The following is a 22,107-nucleotide window of genomic DNA, read 5'->3' as shown; positions in this document are numbered from 1 at the left end:
ATCTCTTCGGAACAAGTCGTGAAATTTAAGCATCAGCCAAACCAGTTCAGAGTGATTTATAAAATTCTGAAGATCACATTAACGGCATTGCTAACAGCCATAACTACATCCACATAAATGTGCCTCTCATAATAAAAACACTCTACATAGTTCTGAATGTTTTAAGAACTGGTAAAATGACTACAGATTATGGAGTCCATCTCCTTTAAGGCATCAAAGACATTCTCAAGGAGGAGTTAATTAGTCCAGTTTCACAGGATACACCATTACAGAGTCTGAGATTCTGACTGCCTGTGATTAATTTCAACCCTGCACCAACACACTTTGCTTACATTAGCTCTGCTTTCAATTTCCCCTCCTTTTTTTTTCCAGAGGCCTCTCACTGGTGTGTTCACAGCTGGATACTCAAGTGCAACTCCTCTGTACTGCCCCATAACCAACAGAAACACTTGTCAGCAAACCTCTAGATAACAAGAAAGCACATGAGAAGTACTCTCCAACATGCGTCTTTCCCCACCCTGTTCCCCAGTTCACAAGGCAGCAAGCAGATTCAAAAGCAAGCCCCCTCCCCTCGAATGATCTGGTACACATATGCACTTGCTTCAAAGCACCCATGTTCCCGTTAAACGCAAAGTTCACAGAAATACTGTCCTTTTACTGATGCCACTGATAAAGGGATCATGATTAAAGACTCCTCCCAGCCTCTCATATAGAGGAAGATGGATTCCTACCAACCAGCAGTAGGCACCATGTTTCAGGAAAGGACGACCTATGGTCCAGTGCTCCAACACATTCCCATGCAATGAAAAATATCCATCAACGAGGCAACTTGCACAAAAAATAAGGGTCTTCCTTGGAGGCACTGAGTCTCCCAGCATGGTACACTGTCACAACACACCTTTCAAGCTTCCTTACCGAACAGCTTAAGTTCTGAAAAGAAAGGCAGCTTGGTCATGCAGTTCCCTGTCTGTATTTCACTCCCTTTCTGCAGGGAGTCTTGCTTGAGGATATAGCTCCACTTGCATGCCTCCAAAGCAGGCACTACTTTCATGTCTCCTCCTGGCCACCCAATTCTCCCTCTTTGTTCATGCTGGTATACACATTCAGTGACAAGATACACTGAGGTGAGAACTCCTCTGTCCTCTGGGTTAAGGCTGCTGCCTTTTGGCTGGGTTAGTTTTAACCTGGATCAGTTCAGCTGGTCCCACCACATGGCAGCATTAAATATTCATACCATTCACGTGATAGCAGTGCATAGAGAAGACGAGAACGGCAGCACTGGCTTACATGTTCTACCCTAGCACATGAGAAACTACATCCCAAGTTTCAGTTTTCATGGAAGTCACCCTCCACTGCTCGCAGTCACTCGCCCCAAGAAGGTGCTGCTGTTTGTATCAGTAACACTTCAGGGAAACACCAAGAAACCATGCGCTGTGGGGTGCTCTGCACCATACGATGGGCAAATGTATGTTTAGCCAGTCTGGGTCTTCAGTTCTTTCTGATTCAGTAACTCCCTTGTTTAAATTATCTAACCAAGTGCTTAAGGCCTTCCTTATCTTGCTAAATTAAGCCAGTCCTTGCCAGCTGCCAACAAGGGGAAGTGGGAACACACCAGGATACTGCAGGACCTCCTTCTCCAGCACAATACAGCACGCACACGCTTCCATCGCCCAGCCTGACTGCGCTTGGCACTCCCTCCCTTCCCCCTGCTCCCTCCCACCATCTAGAAGGGATTTGCACCTGGCTTAGCTCAAGCCTGAATTAATTTGCAAGACAGGGAACTCAAAGTGGTTTTCCTCCATCAGAAGTCAGGGCTATGGACAGACACAAAGTGAAGCTGTGCAACAGATGACGTTTAGCATTAAAAATAGTTTTCCTCTGGGCTCACTCCTTTATCTGGCAGAGAAACACAGCAAAGACTTTTGCTGGTGCAACGGTCTCATACAACAGTCTCTTCAAACAAAACTAGCTCTCTTCAGCAAGGAGTTCATCATAGTTTACAGATCAAGGCAAAAACCCCCAAAGCCTCAAGATACACTGCTCTCACTTATCCCTGTCCAGGGCAACAACCTGGCAAAGTTTAGTGCTGGACTCGCAGCCTCCCGCCCTTCCGGAGCAGAATGACATAATCCTGTTGTGTTTGTACAGCACCCACCACAAGCTATGATTCCCAACCAGACCCATCGGTGCTACTGAACACAAACAAAACTAGGAATGTTTGAGGCAATCAAACAGCAGATGCAGCAGAAATGAATTAATTTATATTTGAACAAAGGCAAAAGCCAATGGGAGGTTAAACATGACAAGCTTGAAGGGAGTTCATTTCAAGACAGGGCTGAAGTGAGAGATGCCGAAATGGTACATTTCACTGCATATTGTGCAACTGAAAAATGAGTCAAAGCCATCTGAGATTTAAACAGTTACAGCCAAGGAGTTTATCTTAGTATCTAAGCTGTGACTCTTCAGGGCCAGCTTTATAATTCTCCTTAATATACACATCACGGAGACTTCTGCAGCATATAGGAACATACCATCAATCTGACTGACTGAACACCTTTGTACTTTTTATTATACAGACAAGTGCTGAAGCTTTATTTGTGCAAAGGCTGCTTTTTATCTATAGGGACAGGCTGATAATGACAGCTGAATAAATGTTAACAGAACAAACTTTATTAGCAAGTTGAACTATTTAAAAAAAGGGGTCTCTACAAATTAAATCTGTAGATGAGTTTAGCCACCCTAAAAAGTGGTAATTCAGTATTATACAGCCACAACAGGGACAATGGAACTATCAAATAGAATCTAGCTGTTCTTTTTATGGCATTGATTTTTTTTTTTGATACATTCAAAGCATTATTGCATCGGAAAACATATCATGCATCTTTATGTTTCCAGACAAAATCACCTGTATTTGTCATTTCTAGCTACATCTCAAAGGTGCACCAAATCTACAGTTTTATGGTTTTAGTTGCATGCTTTGCCTATATGCATGCTGAGATAATAAATATTAAATACAGGAAAGAACATAAGAGAACCAAAGGACATAAGGAATATTTTACGGCAGCTCTGTTATGTTCTGCCAGTTAAAGAGCTTGTCAAAAAAATTGAGGTAACAACAGTGGCCACACCACTCAGCTGAGAATCGCTCAAAATTCACGGAAGTTTTCAGAAATTCAAGTACACAAACACCAGCTGCAACTTGTCAGAAATGCCAGAGAAATTAGGTTGGCTGCATTTTATTAGTCTGTTAGCTGGCGTTCACACAGCTCCTTGTAAATCCTTTTTCTCACTCGGGGCATATCTTCCTGGGAGAACTGAAAAGGCTGGTCTAAGGCGAGGCACTTGCAGTACTGAGGAAAAGGAAAAGGCTTGATTGAAAAAAAGTACATTTACTATATGAACAATACAGGCCACTGATTTTTAAAAAGCACTACTCTTACCTGGAGCACAAAAACCCCACAGTCACTGTCATTTTTCTGTTGTGGAATGCACTAAAAGGAAAAGAAACAAGAGGAGACATGTTAGATCTTTACTTATCCTTTTATTCTCTAAAGCCTACTTAAAAGTCCAAAAGGACATTCGGCAAAACAATCAGGTACCTCGTTCTCACAACTAGCTGTTCTGCAGCACTAGAAACTGGAATTATGATTACTTATTCTGATCCCAACTTTTGCAAGGTGACACTCAACACCTTGTTAGAATAACACCTAACATTTAGAAAAATATATAGTGTAGGACAGAAAACAAATTACAAATCTTTCTTTCAAGTTTATTTTCTTTTAGTGACCTACACAGAACAGCTTCTCAATTAGTTTAAGTAAATGTTTGTACAGCATTATCTGCTTTACACAGGACCAAACTATATCAGCAAAGTCACACAGGCCTAGAGGAAGATTACTCTCAGCATCCACACTACCAGCAGTGGATTTCTTCCCCCAGCCACACCAAAGGGTCTCAAAGAATGTGAAGAGTGGTACATCATCAGGTGACAGAACTGAGCAAGGCAGTCTCAAATGACAACTTCCAACCTTCATTATTTCTTCAAACATGCTCAATTTTGATACGCGGAGCTAAAAAGCCCCACTCACTAGCGCTGCTATGTCTCTGGCACTTGAAGAGGAAAAGTAATTATTTTTCCTCAACTCCCAGATCTTCTGCCTCACAGAACGCAGGAGGACAAACTCTGACTGCACAGGGTGTGCATGAGTGCAGAGAGGAATCATTTCATCATTGTATCAGCATCTAAAAATAAACCTGTGCAAGGAGGGAGCTGTTGGGAGTTTATCTAGTGTGCAATGACCTGTTTTATATCTTTGGAGACATTATGGGATGGCTACGCAAATCACATATTCCCTCATTTACACTACACGATTCCCTTTTATTGTTGCCAAACTTTGTTTACTTGTGAACAAATGCAATGTGCCACAAACAGCCCTGGAGACCAAAGCCCTCTATCCATAGCAAATATAAAATATAGGCAGTAGCAGCATTAGCTTGTTCCCTCCTTCACCAAACCCCATCCATTTGGCATAGTTCAGAACAGTCCTTTTCCGAGAAGTCAGGAAGCCGAGTCTCCACCTCATTCAGTCCTTGACCTTGTGCCAACATGGGCACCAGCTACAGGTTTTGCTGCATGGATATTTAATTGTCCAGAGATTAGGCTCAGATCACTAAGTCACTTGCAGAAAGTATTAAAGACCTGGTGGAAGCTGAACAAGTGACAGAGCTCTAATTTCCACGTGTAACCACCTGCGTTGCTCCTACCACCCTCCATGTGGTCAGCATAAAACAATTTACTACTTGTACAAATATATGTGTTTAGAAGCAGCCTCCTAAAATCTCCTAGCAAGTCAGACTCCAGCGCTCGAAGTGCTGCCGTTTACCTTTGTCACAGCAGTCTGCCAACCCTGAAGAAACTCGGGGCGATTCTTCTCTTTTGCTTCAGTCAGCAAATACTTTCGAATGTTCTTTATAAAGGAAAGAAAAAAAAGCAACAATATTATTCACCAGCTAAAGAACAGGAGAGAGAGATTGATATCTTTGCTGGTATCCTTTTGACAATGAGGACAAATTTCAGGTAAGCATGAAGCATTAGGAGCTGAGCTCAGATCTAGAGGTAAAGAGGTGAAGTGTGGTGGGTACCGTGCCTTCTACCATCAAGGCTCATCTTGGTCTATTCAAGAGGAGCTTTAACACCCCTCAGCTCCACTGTGCGCTGGTATACTTAATACCAGACTAGCTGTGGCACTCAGGCACAGAGTCAGAATGCTCTCAGACATGCAGAGACACACAGTGCAGTCTGGCACGTGTTCTCTCCTGGCTTATTTGGCTGACACCAAGGCCCTTACCTTCAGTATGATAGCATTTTCCTGCCTGAATCTCAATACAAAACACTGAGTTCTGCAGCTAATCAACAAAGCTCCAGGGAGAGTTTTAGTGACATTCAGGAAAAAATAGCCTGACACAAGCGAAAAGAAGGAAGCAAGATAAATGAGCCTATGGTCTTGGGTTAAGCAAATCCTTCTACTTCTCTGTAAACAGGCTGGTGGTTTATAGCACAATTTAAACACACTCCAGCACACTAACATTCACCTTAGTGGGTGGATCACGGCGGAGTTTTGGGTATTGGCTCCCCTTCCCCTAGAAAGGGCAGGAATAAAAGCCTCTCATGTTTGTGAGACATTTAAGTGCAAACGCCTTGCCTGGAGCAGGATGGGAGAGGCCATTGCAAAACTGCAGGAGAGACCATAGGGCTGCTGAGAGGGACCCCTGGTTTATACCGCAAGTTCAGAAGCTGGAGAGCATAAGGTCTCTCGCTCCCAGAACAAACATCAGCTTCATCCTCAGCAAATGCTAGCAGGAAACTAGTATCTTCATTCAGAAGTCCTAGCTGGGAACTCTCCTGGGTACAATAATTACTACTCTTCTGTAAGACAACAACTACACACAGTTAAAAGTAGAGGGCTGCTGCATCAAGCAAGCAATTAAGCTGACAAAATTAGCTTTTGTAAGAGGGTCATTACAGTTTGCTAGTTCCAGCAAAAATTTTCTGGCTGCTCTTTAGCAAGAAGACTGATAATTTAACTCCAGTGTTCAGGTTGCAGTTTCGAAAGGTTGCTGGGTTATAATCAGAGGTATATACCCCATACCAATGCAGACAGAGGAAAAAGGCAACACGCTGTTAATACCACAGTAACACATAAACCCCACTGGCCAGCACTACAGCATCTTCAGTCCTGTTCTCTCACCCAGGCAACCTCCCCCAAAAAGGACCACAATTTATCATTTCCTAAGCACAGGTCCCTTAGCAGTTGAAAGAACTGCCTTTACTCTCCTTCTGGCTAGTCTGCTTCCCCGTGGCACTTGGCTTTGAGCCCCTGCTTTTTGTGGGAGTGACAAGACAGAGCCACAAAAGGCGTGCCGATTGCACCGTCAGACTAATTAGGCAATAAGCAGTCTGACCTCAGCTCCCAGCTCTGGTGTGACCCTCGAGGTCTGTGCTTCAGACCCCTCAGCAGGACAAGCTGATTCTCATTTCATACCCGGCAAGACAACAACAGACACGCTGCGTTTAAAGTTTAAGGCTGAACAGAAAAAGGGGGGGGGGGGGGGGGGGTTTGTTTACGAAAATAGTTCAAACTTTGTAGACAGATCTGTCACTCTTACCTCTACACAAAACTTAAAATGAATGCCTTGGGAATCATAAAATGAAATAATTCGACTGGGGATGTTCACAGTAATGAGGGACCAGTGGACTTCCAGGTGAATAGGAATTAACAAGAGAGTCTTTCTGAACAAGTCCACCTGGCAAGAAGAACAATATACATTAGAGACAATTCCACAGGCAAAACACACCAAAGCAAGATACTAATTGAATTTAAGTCTCCTCTCTGCCACCCCGTGACTGAAGTCTTCTTTTGCCCCCTCCACTCTTTCAGCACATTCCTCATGTTTATCTCATATACAGCTTATTAGCAGGCACAAAAATACAGTTACAGCCCAGGAAGTGGCTAAGAACCATTGAACAGTACCAAAGCTAGCCACCACTTTATTGGTGGCAAAAGCCTGCTCACGTTGCACTTTAACATCTGTGTCAAAGTGGGATTTCTTAAATAAAGATGGTACTACAGTCGAGCCTTAATTTGGGTTAGCTATGTATCTTCAGTAATGATACTCCTGCAGCACGAACACCACTGATTTCTATCAGAGCTCCATCATGGATAGGTGACAGATGAAGCAGCTGTGATTACAAACACCCCACAAAACCAGCAAGCTGGTGCAGTTTGACTCCCTCTGCCATAACACAGGCTCTGCGACTTGTCAGAGGAAGGCAGAGAAGGAGTGCACGATGCTTCGGTGCGCAGAGGAAAGGAGAGGGTGAAGACACAGCAAATTCATCTTTTCTTGAACTTAACTTTGCAGCAGATGTACTGTGGTCACAGGCAAGCAAACAAGGGAGAAGGTCTTAAAGTACAGAACAAGTAGATCAGATACAACACCACCCCCAGTGTCTGTGTGGCAGATGAGCCCTTACGCTTTTGGAAGGGCATTTAATGATCTTCCTTCTCCCAGCTCCTCTTGAAATAGTTGTCTAATTGCTGGGGTTTTGGTGGTACAGTCCAGAAAATAAGCAAAAATAGAATACTGAACTAAATGAACTCATCCTGCGGGAAGATTTCTGTGCTGGGTTGTTTGTTTTTTTTTTAAGCACTGTGCAATTTGAACAGTACATAATTGCTGCACTACTGGTAAAGGCAGGTTGTTTGTAGGAAAGAAAAGTGTATTTTTTGAGTAACAGTGAGAAGCTGAAAGCACAAAAAGGTCTGAGCATTCACAGCCGTTACCAGCCGAGCCTTGCTCACAACAGTGCTTTGATTGCCACAAGCATCGACGATCCCTGCTCCCACCTGCAGAAACTGCTTCCTGACCAGATTACAGCACACTCGCTACACAACGATCCATCATTCTTGGAAAGAAGCAAAGAGACATCAGCCAGCAGCAAGCTGAGCCCACAAAGGAAAAACTGGAATAAGATAAATGAACTACACCTTCTGTGATGTCCAACAACAGCAGAGCTATGCTAAACTCAAGGGTCCTCATGTGACCCTAGTTGTGGGATTGCTGCAGGCATGCAAACCTGTAGCAGAAGAGTGGAAAGAGGCAGCCAAAAGCTGGAAGGGTCTTTAGTTAAGACCTGATGTACAGAAAGAACGGTGGCAACCTCGATTTGCTCCACCGAGACAGTGAAGAGTCAGCTAGCTGACATGACAGCGGATCAGAGCAGGAGTGCCAATCTGATCAGGGGCCAGAAGGGACAGACATGAACAGGAGCTTTGAAACCACTGCAGCTAGACCCAGAAGACCATGTCCTTCTAGGCTCCTATATCCCAGTAAAGCACATTTATAAAACCTGGTACAATACTCTGGTGTGTTTAGAAAGCAAACGCAAGCTCCCCTTAATTGCATATTGCAGGACGAAGCAGTCTACTGAATCCGTCCAATAGAAACTGCTTAGTTCTCATCCTTGCTTTAGATTCTTCAGGAGTTTAAGTGTAAATGTCTAAACAACTGTCCTGCTCTCATCTGGTCCCTCCTCAGCAGCAACATGAATACAGGTTCTGCCTTCAGAATCTACCTTCACTTTTGGGGTTTTTGCAAAACTTGGGTTGCTGGAAAAAAGAATATTTAAAAAAAAAATCCGGGAATATTAACACCAATATTCAGTCTCTCTTTAAAGAGATTTTAATAAATTATATGAATAGATTTTATATTTGGATAATGAGTTCATCTCTAGCATTTCACAGATGTGTGCTATTTAAGTGCTTCTGCAGAAAGATCATACATTCGAACATGGTCCTTGATTAGTCTTGCCTCATCTCCCATATTAGAAAGGACAAATGTTCACAGGAAAAAAAAAAAAAGAGAGCACTGAGGTCTTTGTATTAGCTACCTCAGAAAATATCAGAACCCATGATCTGGTATGGGTTCTGGAAAGCAAGGTGAATTCCGTTCTTGTCGTGCGAACAACAGTTCGGCTTATTAACTATGGGTCTCTAGTTTCTGCTTTCTGGTACCTCTATGTGGTACTCAAAAGTAACAATTTGATTTTACCAAACAATCCCAGTTTGAGATAAAAGGAAGAAGCAGAATTAAGTCTGCTCTGCTGTAGATTAGCGTACCTGGCGCTGTCAGGAGCAGTAAGAGACATTTCTTGCAGCTAAATTAACAGCTTGCATGAACGTACACAAAAAGATAACCTATCACCAATGATGAAGCCATTCAAAACACATTTTCACAACATAACCCTACTAACTTGAATAGTGCCACCCTACTATTTTTATTAACCTCTCCCCACTTTGTATAGCTCCTTTGCAAACCCATCCTTTGCAGGTAACGCATTGTAACCCAGTTTCAAGTTAGTAATTCAACCCAGCCCAAAAGAATCAGAGCACTGATGACACAGAGTTAAAGGATACCTTTTTAGTCCATCGTTTTACCCCATTATATCCTTTGGTTACGAGCTGTCTATGAAAAAAGCTGTTAAAGAAATGAACCTAAAAGAGAGAGAGAGGAGGAATGAGCACAGAAATCTTCATGCACCGTCATTCCCCTTCCCCCAGGATAATTTACACAAAACAACTTGTAATGAGGCAATATTTAATGCAGGTTTAGAAATAGAACCCCAGTAGGGACAAACAGAGGCTTTGCCAAGCCTAAACTATTGCCGTTCTTCAGCTAGCACATAAAGCAAGCCTTATTTCCCTATAATATACAATGCGAGCCACGGCAGCATTTATATTTACACTTTTGTATCTCCAGGCATATCATGTTTAATTTTTTGTTGGGGATGGGCTTTGGAGAAAAACACCAGGATAAGGAGTTACAGTTTTTGTTGGTCTTGACAGAGATTAAGGAAGAGAACGCTGGACTGGCAAAGTGGGGGTGGTGGAGAAGGGAGTAACTTCTGGTTTTAGTTGCTGGAAGCTAAGACTCAAAAAAAAAAAAAAAGTTATGAGATTAAATCCAATAACATGGTCATTTGTATTCAACTATGACCAGCTCCAGACAAAAACAATATTCTGCTATTTAAAAGCATTTTTCAGTTATACCACATCTATTTTGTAACTAAAAACCTGTATCTATGGCAAAAAACATAGGCTTATGTTAAAAAAAAATTATTTAGCACCAGGTTAACACTATTATTCCCTGTGCTTAGCTTCTTGCAACTACAGGAACAGATTAATACAAATGGAAATCTGCAACATCTGTTTTTAATAATTCTGCTAGTGTAGAGGTGGTAGAAGGCTTGAGCTATTACTTGGAAAAAAGTTAGAAAACTCAGTATCTGAAAACACAGTCTAACACCCATTACCTATGCCAACAGACTTCAAAACCACATTCTGAAGTACCAGCACAAAATCTCCCACGAGGATTTCAATTATACACTATGAAGAAAAAGCGGACACAAGCAAACAGATACAATCTCCAGTACCACAACCCTAGCGCACACTCGGGAAGTACAGAGAATACTAATGAAGAATCACCATCACCACCAATCAAAGCAACAACGCTCTTTCTTCTGAGCTTGAAGATTTTACGAGTTACGTTCTGCAGAGCTCATCTAAAAATGGCTTTGTTTGGTTCTTCCTTTGTGGTCTCACCTGAAAATTGTTCAGCTCTAGCAGTAAACAGATGGCTTTTTATAATTGCCACTGCTGCAAATGTAGTCACAGAAGTGGGGGGGTTGTTTTCTTGATTATTTTTGTTTCCCCTTTCTTTTTTTCAACTGCCATCAACAGTTAGACACTGCAGTTGGAAAGCAGTAAGCATTCTGTTGTGGACGCACAAACCAACGAGAGTCCTGCAGAGTTAATACTGCCAAGGAACCAAGCAGCCTGCATCAATTCACATTCACCAGGCAGGCATCTGACACAGTTTTTTGCTGTTGCGGCCCCCACAGCTGTGAGGTGGGTGGGTGGGTGAGAGCAAGCAGCACATGTGCATGGTTCAGATGCTACCATTCATGGTTTGCCATCTCAGCAGAAATCCATCCTCATCAGAAATTTCAGCTGAAACACCAGACTGGTGAGCAAGGGCATGGATAAAGCACTTTAGAAGCAGAGAAGCTGGAGAGAGAAACCTCCGGGGGGGGGGAAGGAGAGTGGGATGGGCGAAAACAGGGCACCTGTCTTCTACAGGTACATCAGAACATCAGGCTACCACAGAGACCACCTGCAGAGCTAATCCAATAAGTTCCTGAAACAAGAGCAACAGCACTGAAAACTGTATTTTAGCACAGGAAAGGAAGAAAATTTGAGCAGCAGATAGCAACAGATTATAATGGAACCACTCAGAACATCATTGAGCTAAATCTCAATTCTGTATCTGAAACATTCAGTGTTTCACCCTTCCCTCTCAACCTCTCATTAGGTACATTTGCATAACAACAAAAACCCTCACCTTTTCAGGGACTGCATCCATTATGAGTTCACCATACATGTTAATTATCTGTAAGAGTTAGTAAATATTTGAGTATGTACAGAATAATTTTGTAAAACTCAAATTCCCAAGTTCCCATGAAATGTAGGACCCTTCACACTTAAAACAGCAATAAGGAGGTGAGCAATTATAGTAACATTTTGCTGTAGTCTGAAGGACAAGCACTCTGGAACTAATAGTGGTCGGCCCGGAGAGAGACTGTAACTGGCTGCTTGAAGCCTGCCTCAATCTGAAATGCAGTTTAATTCAATTTAAGTCTACTGGTGCATGCCCTGGGCACTGCAGCCTTCTTGGTTTTTTGGCTGTGGGCCACAGTCTGCTGCTTCACTCTGCTGTTCTTGTAATCTGCTCAAGCTTGGGGATGGGGGGAGATGCTAAAACCTGTATGGATAGCCACTATTTTCTCAAAATAATGCAACATCATTTCTTCAAAAGGAAACAGTTTAGTTGTGACAACTCCCATCTTCCAGACTTGTAACCACTATTATTGCACCTGCCATTATAAAAGCTGCTCGCTACTTCTTTTACTTCTCAAGTGCAAAGCAAGGATAGTCCACCTATAATGTGGCAGAAGGGGAACAACTGATATCCTAATATAAATGGGCTAAAAAAGGGGTAAGGAAGCACATAAACACCAAGCATCTCTGACCTGGTCATTCAGCCAGTTCTGGCCTTCCAATGTAGCTAAATCATCCATATCTAGCATGTGCTTATTATAGAAGACCCGGAAATTGCAAGTGGAGGTTTTTGGATGTTTTTCCCGATACTTCATGATTTCCCTGGTGATAAAAGGTTTTCTAAAACAAGATTGAAAAGGTAGAAAAAAAAAATAAGTCAAGGTCATATCAAACGGACTTCTGTTATGTTAGGTGTTAGACGTGGAGCGTGCGGTAGCAATGCAAGCAATTCGTCCTTTACAAAGTCTAGAATTTGATACTGCTACACACCTATGGGAGAAATCTTCATTAAAGACTTCTTTTAATCTTCCCATGACATCTTTTTCACAGAGTGGAACTAAACTGCCATATTTCTTCATAACTTCATCTAGGAATCCTTTAAATATACCAGAAAAATGAAAGTGCAAACATGTAAAAAACCCTCCCAGTTCACTACTCCAGTAAAGCCGTCATTTCTTCCAAGTATGAGCAGCAATCATTCTGCACCCAACCAACACACAGCACCACACATGGCAAGTATATATTTAAGAAAACTAAGCTCAAATTGGCAATATTAAATAAAAGCAGGGGAAGGAGGACAAAAATAAAAAAGCAGGAATCTGATCACTCAGCTTTACAGGGAAAGATCAGACCCCGTTCTTCCCATATACACATATATCTACATCAAACTAATTATATCAGTGCTACGAGGAGAATCCATCCCACTGCTTATTTCAGTTAGCATCTTAAATAATTTTACTGCAACATGAAAAGCCATCAGTTTCTGCAACAGTTTTCACTGAAAACCCGGTATCTTGTCCTTACAGTATGCGGAATGACTCTCCTCAAATGTAAGCAGCCCTGGCTGGCAGTGTGTTTGCAGTCTGTTCAGCTCCTCAGCTGCCACCATAGCAAACAGAAGAGACACGAGCCAGACTCTCAGCAAGTTTAACTCATTTACCCTAGTATCCTAGGGATGGCATTTAAGGTGCCATGGACAGCCATTGCCTGGGCAACCATAACAGCAGAAACAAAAGATATTAACGAGGAAATAATGAACAGATGAATGCTGGAGGAATTAAAAAAACCTAGGAAATAGATTTTTTTTTTTTTTTTCCTCAGGCACAAGACTGGAACAGTGGAGACATAAATCCCACCCAAGCATCCAAAACCACTTTGAGAATGAAAGAGAATGGAAAACAGAATTTCAACACTTGCTAGTGAATAAGAGAAAAAAAGACCAAGTTGTCCAGCTTTCTGAAAATGAGTTTTCAAATGCAGCAGAAAACACGTGTTCTGTGTACAGAAAGCTGGATCCGAGATCAGAGTCCAGGGAAATGGCACTAACCCAAACTCCAGGACTCCTCTCAGGCCTGGGTGTGATGGCAGACAGACACATACCAGTGTATGTTTAGCTCTCTGCTTACTAAGGCTTTAACAATATTTCCTGGAAACTTTCAAAGATCAGGATGGGAAGAAGGCAAGATGACACAAACACCTCACAGAAAAAAGTGCCAGAAGAACAGCAGTAAGAAAAGAATAAAAAAAGAAAGGAGAGACATCAAGAACAAAACACAAATAGATGAGAAAAGCAGTGATGATATAGCAAGAAGTACACCTGGATGTGCAACAGAAGGAAGGGGGAGTTAAAGAATGAGATCAGACAACAAGGAAGAATTCTTCACGGGAAGATATCCTTCCTCGCGACTCTGCCACACACTTGCCTAACAACTTTCATCCCTTACGCCTTAGTAGACTGTGACAGGGAGGATATTTCTCACTCTGGCTAGAAGTCGAGATAGAAGATGTATGGGGATGTAAGTGTACCTTATTCTCTTTTAACGTATAAAATTTTTATAAGCTTCTTGTTCATACACAAGCAGCAAGGATTGTTCTTGTAGTTACAACTAACAGCAGCAGAGCTCCATGAAACCTCTAGCTAGACTCTGACCTCACCTGGGCTGGTGTAACTGCATAACTCAAGGAAGAAAATACAAAGTTCAGACCTGGTGCAAGATCAGGCACCCATCACAAACCGGATTTACCATGGAGCTCTGTTTGACACCTAATAGCACATCAGAATGCACTAAATATTGCAGCCCATTAACACCCGAGTTCAGCTACTGCAGAGAAATTCAAAACCTGAGAGCATCCATAACACATCTCCTTCATGCATCTACCCTAACAACTCTTTCCAGGTTAGCAGTATCTTTAAGGGTGCAGTTAATTATTAACAGCACTTCCAAACAGACAAGAACTTCTGTACATAGTTATACCAAAACTAAAATTCTTTTCAGCTGAGAAACCTCAAAAGTGCTATACTGTCAGTATGAGAGTGTATGTAGTGTAGACTTGGCTTCAATCCTCAGAGAGGAACCCTCAACTCTGAAGAAAATGGAAACTGGTCCCACCTACTTTCGTTCAGAAGCTAGAAAAGAATTGTCTTAAAATTGTCAAGCGTGGTAACATTTAGTGCATTTGTTGTCTTCTTTTTAGTTTCATTTTTTTTTAAGTTATTCAGGCCTCCCACGAACAAGAACACGACTGCCTATCAGACCACAAAACTTTAACCTTTGCCGCCCTGATACGATCTTGGTTCTTGACTGTTACAGAAGGATTACGTCCCTTTTTCTGCTGGACAAACTTTAAAACTCCATTGCAGAAGTGGTCTGTTCACTGCGGTACCACAGTTTCTCTCAGTTTCTCACACAGCGCCTGGTCCTTGCTGGATCATGTAAAGCCAGTCATAGAGAAACACATCCCACGCTAACTTGTGGATATGGAAAGCTGAATCATCTTTTGAGGTTCAATGTCTCCTCCTTCACGTTTTGCTTTAGAGAACCAGTTGCAAAATTGAAGGACAAAAAGGCGGGCAGAAAAATCAGAGCATGTCAAACTTCAAACAATCCCTTTATACGCCAGTTGACACTAGCTTCAGGTTTATGCGAATCTATGAAGCCAATTTCTCCAAAGGAAGACTTCAGTTATCAGAATACCACTGAACTTGAACATTATATTGATGGTACTAGGTGGCACAACGTGTTAGCTTACTGCTCCTTACTATGTGTATAATATGCTGCTATACATAAATAAGACACCAATTACTATTTTTACCCCCATGTTCCTCTTTAGAGAGACTATCAAATACTGCATGCTCAGCATCGAGTAAAAAAAAAATCCCAAAGCCTTTTTGCTGAACCTTTGCTAAGACTAGTCTTGCCTTTTTAAAAAATATTGTCTAATAAGATTCATTAAGTCTACTTTATGAACAATCATAGAGAAAACTAAGAGACAACGAACAATATTTGGTTATTAAAACCTGAGATTCATTAAGTGATTTAGTTTCAGTCTAGGACAGAGCAAGAGAAGAGAGAATAAGGCTGGAAGGAAGTATTAGAACACTAAGAATTTTCAAAAACCAAGTTAAGAGTAGTAATTGTCAACCATTTAAAAAACTGGAAGTTTTAACCCCATATCATCTTCTGAAACTACATGATAAAAGACATTTAAAATGTCTATCAACAATTTCCCACAAAGATTCCAGTTAAATTACACTGTATTCTCTAAAACAAAAGAAGCAGAGGCACCATTCAACTATTCCTTAAAATAGCTTGTCAGATAAGCACTGATTTGTCCTTCCTTCATGCAGCTCTCCTCATTGCAGCCTCATTTCATTAAGTGTTATGCTAAGCACCCTTTACAATTCACAATAAGAAACCATTTTAATAAAGGAATTAATGCAACTTGTAAACTCCACAATACATCCAGCAGTTTTCATGAACTCCTAGAAGCCCTAAGATATGTAAAAGGTATACCACAAAGCCACGTTGCCAACTGCTCATCAGCCACCTGGGAAGCTTTCTGATTGTTCCTTTTGCCTCCCTTCCGAGTTCCTGATTTTTGTCCTGTGCTTTCTGGTGAAGGCTCCTCAAGAGGACTTTTACAATAAGGGTGATCTAGTAACTTTGCACTAAAAATGTCCAGGTTTAAGGAGCCCTCTACCTCCATTTGGCTAGAGCTGTCCTCATTTTGTGCCAGCTCCATGGATAAAGGTCCATTTGCAAAATCATCATCGCCATCAGAATCCTGCAAGGAGGATTGCAACAGTATCATTCCACCTACACCCATAACTTCATTAGATTCTGCATCATCTTGACCTGAAGCAGCAATTTCTTTTCCTGTCACGGAGACGAAAATGTCAGAGCAATGATCCTCTGCCAGAGCCCCGTTGGTCTCCACCTGGTGCACGGTCTCTGCCTCTGGAGAAGCTCTAGCATGGAGTTCTGGTGGGACAGCATCCGCACTGCCACCCTGCCCTCCGGATTCTGGCTCCTCAGAACACGGCTCAGCACACGGTAACGCATCCTGCGTACGGCAGATCTCAGGTGCACATATTTCGTTCTCCTCGCCTAAAGATTTGGGTGTATTATTGTTCATATCTGATAAGCTGTACCGGTTCCAAAGACGGTTACTTTTAGATTTCCAGTAGGAAAGCCAATTACACAATCCACTTTCAAAATCCCACTGGAGCGCCTCTTGATGGTCCCTCGTAACTTTCTCCACCCACCTTGGCTTGATTTTTCTCAATTTGCAGGTTTTGCCTCTTGCTCGAAGTTCCGGGGATTTTATAATTCTATACCGAAACCTAACCATAGAAAGTTTCTTATGCATCATAAATAAAGATCTCTTTTTTACAGTATGATGGTTAAATCTGGACCTCTTTATAGTTGTCAAGGGGCCACAAGTTCCATTCCACTCCCTTTGCAACAGCATTTCCTTTTATAGTCGTTTAAAACTACTAGGACTGCGTTGCCCTCACCATTATTGCTCTCTTCCCCGCTATATACAAAACCACCTTTCTTTACAGGTAAGGCGGCACCATCCAGCGTGCCACATGAGACATAATGGATATTGCCAGAGATGCTATTAAGAATAGCGACAGTTTCAAATTCTTCATTCAAGGGATCTTCACTCTGAAAGGATTCATTGTTGAGTTTTCTTACTCCTTCTCCAGATGGGCTTTCGGCTTTGCGATAGGGACAGGATCTTTTTGCTCTCAGTAGTTTTGTAAGGAAAGCCGTATGGTTCAACAGTAAGTTTTTGATAGGTTTCTGCATCTAGACGCACATCAGGAGCCCACCTGCTTTGGAGCTCAAGTGCCTTCCTTCTACACTGCAGTATTCTGTACAGTTTGTTGTGATTTAAGCTCACAATTGGCTGAGCACACTGTCTTTTCTTCTTAGCTAGGAAAAATTGCTTTTGAAAGCAGTATTTCCCAAGCTCCCCAAATCCAGCGGTCCATCTTCTAGACTGGGCGAGCAACTGACTTCTTTTCCAAAGCAAACGTCTTCTATGGTTTTTCATTTTTCTGCTGCATTATGATCTTGAAAAACAGCTGAAAGAATAAGGGAAATTAATTCAGAGTTATCTGGACTGTAACATAATAGCAAAACACCAAGACACATTCCTCAGGCAACATGCCTATCTAAAATTCCACCCCTCCTCCGAACACAATCCCACATTCCCTAGGACATTCTCACTTGCACCAAAATGAAAAAGAAGCAACAGTTGCAATGGCTCAGTGCATAAACAGGGTCTTCTCATTTACCTTCCCTTGAGGTAAAGCAATAAACAGGTAATCCCCATCCAGCCCACGTTCCCTATATGTAATTTCTGCCTCTCTAGCCTGAGGTTAAATCTCTCTCAATACTCACGTTGTAAAGCAAGCACGGTTAACTACCTTGCCTCAAAAGGCTTTTGAAAAACAAAACTTTGAAGTCCAAGTTAGCCAACAAGTGTGTGCAGGTACCCGATTCCATCAGCACTGTACAAACCGAACGCTTATTCTTGTGCAATAAATGTTAGCAGGCACTCCGAAGACGCTTCACGCGCTCACACAAATTTTTCCCTTAAAGGAACAGCAATGCATGTAGTGTCACAGAAATTTTGATTCTCTGACAGGATAAAGAATGACACTGCTTACTCAGTGAAGTGGTTCCTCTATATTTACAGTAACAGCTCACTCCATATGACACCACCACCAGCAACTTCTATAATCAGTGTTTATCTTTGCATTAACAAGGCAATATCAATGCAGGATACCAGTTAATCACCTTAAAAATCCCTCTCCCCACTAAAAACCTGCATCTCTAAGTGTGCAATAAGGATATACCTGAGACTACACAAGAGTGTAAAGCCTGCATAGTAATAGCTGTTCATTTTCACTTCATAACTAAAAATATTAATTCAAAGGCAGAAGAATCCAGAAACACAAGGGGAAGGCATCAGCCACAAACACAACATAGGATGTTTCATGCAAATTGTCCCAGGCTCACTAAGTACATCACATTCTGTATTTTACAACAGTTTGTATTTTTCTCAGATTCAGCAGTGGACTTTGTCCCCCTCCTCCACCCAACTGATTCTGACTTACAGACTATTACAACAAATTTTCCCTTAGCCACATCTGTCCCAAGCATTACACATAGGCATCACTTAGCTGAAAATAAAGAAGCCTATAAATGGAAATAAAACATCAACAATTGTACTTTAAAGGCAAATACGAATGCTAGACACCTGCAAAAAACAGGTATTTAAAGTCTGACTTAAGAAGCTCATCTGCATTTTTTACTCTACTCATCTTAGCCGTAAACAGCTGGTGGCTTTTTTTTTTTTTTTAAAAATTTTTGGCATGTGGAGGAGTGGGAGGGGAGTAGAAATGCAGAAAGGATGAAGAATACCATTTAGCACTCAGGTAAGGTATTCCCACCATACAGAAAACACTCCAGAGTTCACTACCTACAACCCAGAAAGGAACCCAGCCACCTCCACTGACAGAGATGTGCAAGACAGTACAGCTTAACAGTATAAGCACTGCAACAGAGTCTAGCTCTTTTGTAACCCTCTACGAGTCATCACGCAACTTAGTTATAAAAATCAGGACATAACATCTCCTCACACCAATTTTCTCAAACTTGCTCTTCTAGCACTTACGTCCTTCCCTACACGAGATCCAGTTTATGCCTGCTTTTACACTACAAACTCTACACGGCTGTCTATTGCGCACAGCACCTACAAAACATTCCTTGAGTGGCCCCAGTAAACATAAGCCAAACCAAAGTCTTGCTAGGAGAGCTAATTCCAGCCGCACTTCCACGCAGGTAAAACAAAGCTGGCAACGTCACAGTGTTCTCAACAGAGCCACGTGTACGAGGAGCTTCTGCCAACATGGCCAGCCTTGAGTGCTCTAGGAAGAGCACAGCACACGAAGGTAATGGTTTCACTGCTTCTCAGTCTCAGCAATACGTGCCCAGTAACCATGCAATGTACCTGCCGGTTTTTAAGAACACTCCTGGACGATTTGGAGTCATTGCTTTTCTCCTCGCTCTCTCTCATAGCAAAGTCCAACAAGAAGCATCCCTTCCACGGGCACTGCCTCAGATGTGGAAGAAGGCTGAGTGACTGACGGTTTTCTGAGCAGCCGTGGATTACGCAGGAGCTGAAATGCCTACAGCTGCCATTGTTTCACCCACAGCAGACCAAGCTAATGATCACAGCGAGGAAAAATACGGAACTAGATTCTAGCAAAAGTCAGTCCTGACAACAAAAAGAACCTGAAGCAAACTTGAATTGAGAGACAAGAGTGGTGCCACAGTTTCAACGCAATCAATTGCAACAGCAATCGAAATAGCCCGTTCACTCATTAGTGTCATGAAATCCAGCTTCTTAAACTACAACAAAGGAAGATCTTAGGAAAGCTATTCTACCCACCTGTTCTTCTGCTTCGTTTTTAACTTAGACCATTAAAAAACGCTTCACGTTATAACTTACAGGATTAAAAAATACTTCATATTTCACTGTGATGCACACACCAATTTCTCCACATTGAAAGTTTTTTTCTGTACAAAAAAGTTTCTCCTTAAAATGGGAAGAAAGTCTGACTAAGCCATTTAATCCAAGCAAACCTTTCCTGCCCTCCCCTCTCCCTTTTCAAACATAATCAATTTTGAATCTGGATCCCTTTAAAGCAAAGGCCTCCAAGGAGCAGTTAATCCCAGTCCTAGGAGCTGAAACAGTTCACTTTTGTAATAGCGGTATTACTTAGAGTGACAAAGGATAATCCATACGCAAATATTTAATTAAAGGTGCTGCTTGAAGAATTTATTTTCCATCTGTGCTACAAGAGTATTACTGGTTTTACTTGGCAACATAAATCAGCAAGGCAAAAGGACAGCTTAAAAGCACACTTCTAGAAAAGGAACTGAAGTGAGCAACATAAGACCAAAAATAAAGCAAGCGCCACCCAAAGTTTAAGAACCTGAAGAGACAGTCGCATCTTCGCCCCATACGCTGACACAGATGAAAAACCTCTGAAGTGGAGGAACTTGCACCGTTAAGAGAGTCATTTGGCTAGCATAAGCTATACTTGCACTGCACAGGGATGCTGCCAAGACTACACCAGCAAAATCTTAAACCCAGAAAAGCCCAAGATGTACACCTCCCAAAGACTGTAAGTGAAAGAAATTTACTGTCATTAGTCCTCACCCCTTCAGCTGTGTTTGACATACCATCTGCAAATGATTAAATATTAAAAGGCACAATCTCATTTGCACTGGACAAAGACAACCCCGAACTGTTACAGCTCTGCACTAATAGCAGATTCTGGTTATAAATTTGCTTTGTACTCTAAGCTTTTAAAAACATATTTGGGAGCCACTCCGTTTTCAGAATAGAGACTTATCCCAAGAGCTCTAGTAAGTTACAAGCAAGCATGACTTTGTATCAACTTGACATAAAGCTGGCCTAAAATTCCTACACAGGAGGAATGGAGGAACGCGAGGCCCTTGATCCCCTACTGAGTAACAAATTCAGCGCAGATACATGCTATATTTTCGTTAGAGCAACTAGCAGCTCACTCCATTTGTGGCTTGGCTTACATGGTTGCAGCTTATGTCACCTTCAGTGAAATTAAGTACTGGAAAAGATGCCACCTGTTCGCATCTTTCACCAATATTAAGCCTATTACAGTTGAACCACTAATTAATCCTTGGCAGTCGTATTTATTTTTGGCAGGTTTAGAGAGCCCAGGTTTTAAGCAAAAAGCACAGAAACAGGAAAGGCAGTCCCAGCCAGTGCTGCTGACGGGACTCTAACCACGGGTGCCTAGCTGACACCTGAAGCGCCAGACCACAGAAACCTTTCGTCCACGCACACGCAGAGCAAACCCACAGCACTGCAGCAGCGCGGCTACCTCCTACTTAGATCACCACAAGCTACCTAGGGCTGCGTCTGGGTGGCCAGCAGATCAAGAGACACATGCAGCTGGTGAGTAATTAAAATACAGCTCACTTGCTAACTCCTAGGTCGTCATTTTTTTCCCCCAGACTGCTCAGATTTTAATATTGCTATTCAAAATGTAGAAGCTTGTTTTGAAGAGCATCAGTAACATAAATAAAGCAAACAGCCTCGGGAGCGTGGCCTTGTGCGGGCGCGAGTAATTCACGCATCACCTGCTCCCACGGGAGGCAGAGGCTCTTGCAACACCCAGCGAGTTCAGCCTTTCCCAGGGGAGACCTGGGGCAGGCTCTCGGGGACGGAAAATAGGCAGGAATGAGAAAGCAGGCCTGAGGTTAGAGAGCTGGGACATCTGTGCAAGAAGATGCCCTCCCTCCCCCAACTCGAATCCAAAATTAGAAAGAGAGAGAGGAAGCTGGGGAAGGGTGTCTCTCTCCAAACCAGCGCGTGGCCAGAACTAAGCTGATAAGGTCAGGAAGTCTGAAATTATTCAATTAGCACATGCAGAAGTAATGCAGGTTCACAGCACTAGGAACTATCTCCTCTTTGCTTTCTTTTCTGACCTGCTCAGCACAGTTCCTTAACCAAACGTTTTGTCCCAGAGGTGAAACAAGCTCTAGGGAAACACACTTTGACAAAACATAACGCATTAACACAC

At 42.3% G+C, this 22,107-nt stretch overlaps 1 protein-coding gene across 1 annotated transcript; it reads right to left on the bottom strand.

The window, feature by feature from the left end:
• Nucleotides 1-2,543: 2,543 nt before the first annotated feature.
• SENP5 (SUMO specific peptidase 5) lies at nucleotides 2,544-17,068 on the bottom strand. The gene is made up of 9 exons (XM_009468397.2): nucleotides 15,971-17,068; nucleotides 12,447-12,552; nucleotides 12,149-12,296; nucleotides 11,461-11,508; nucleotides 9,477-9,554; nucleotides 6,667-6,804; nucleotides 4,884-4,967; nucleotides 3,441-3,491; nucleotides 2,544-3,350 (listed from the first exon to the last, which is right to left on the bottom strand). Exons 1-9 carry the CDS (start codon nucleotides 16,926-16,928, stop codon nucleotides 3,240-3,242), a joined length of 1,722 nt encoding a protein of 573 aa, XP_009466672.1. The 5' UTR covers nucleotides 16,929-17,068; the 3' UTR covers nucleotides 2,544-3,239.
• Between the last annotated feature and the right edge of the window lie 5,039 nt (nucleotides 17,069-22,107).

Source organism: Nipponia nippon, unplaced genomic scaffold (genome assembly GCF_047370975.1).
Source record: "Nipponia nippon isolate SJK-2023a ecotype South Korea unplaced genomic scaffold, ASM4737097v1 scaffold_7, whole genome shotgun sequence".
NCBI classification, from domain to species: Eukaryota; Metazoa; Chordata; class Aves; order Pelecaniformes; family Threskiornithidae; genus Nipponia; species Nipponia nippon.
The sequence above is the reverse complement of the archived record's forward strand: the minus strand, read 5'-3'. Positions and strand labels throughout refer to the sequence as shown.

Bases quoted from the DNA above. Each gene is read 5' to 3' on its own strand.
- SENP5 (XM_009468397.2), bottom strand. From the start codon at position 16,928: ATGCTGTTGCAAAGGGAGTGGAATGGAACTTGTGGCCCCTTGACAACT. The intron at 11,509-12,148 runs GTCAGAGATGCT...TAACTCTTACAG, and splicing joins AGAACTGGCTGAATGACCAG to ATAATTAACATGTATGGTGA. The intron at 6,805-9,476 runs GTATCCTTTAAC...TCTTCTTGCCAG, and splicing joins TAAAACGATGGACTAAAAAG to GTGGACTTGTTCAGAAAGAC.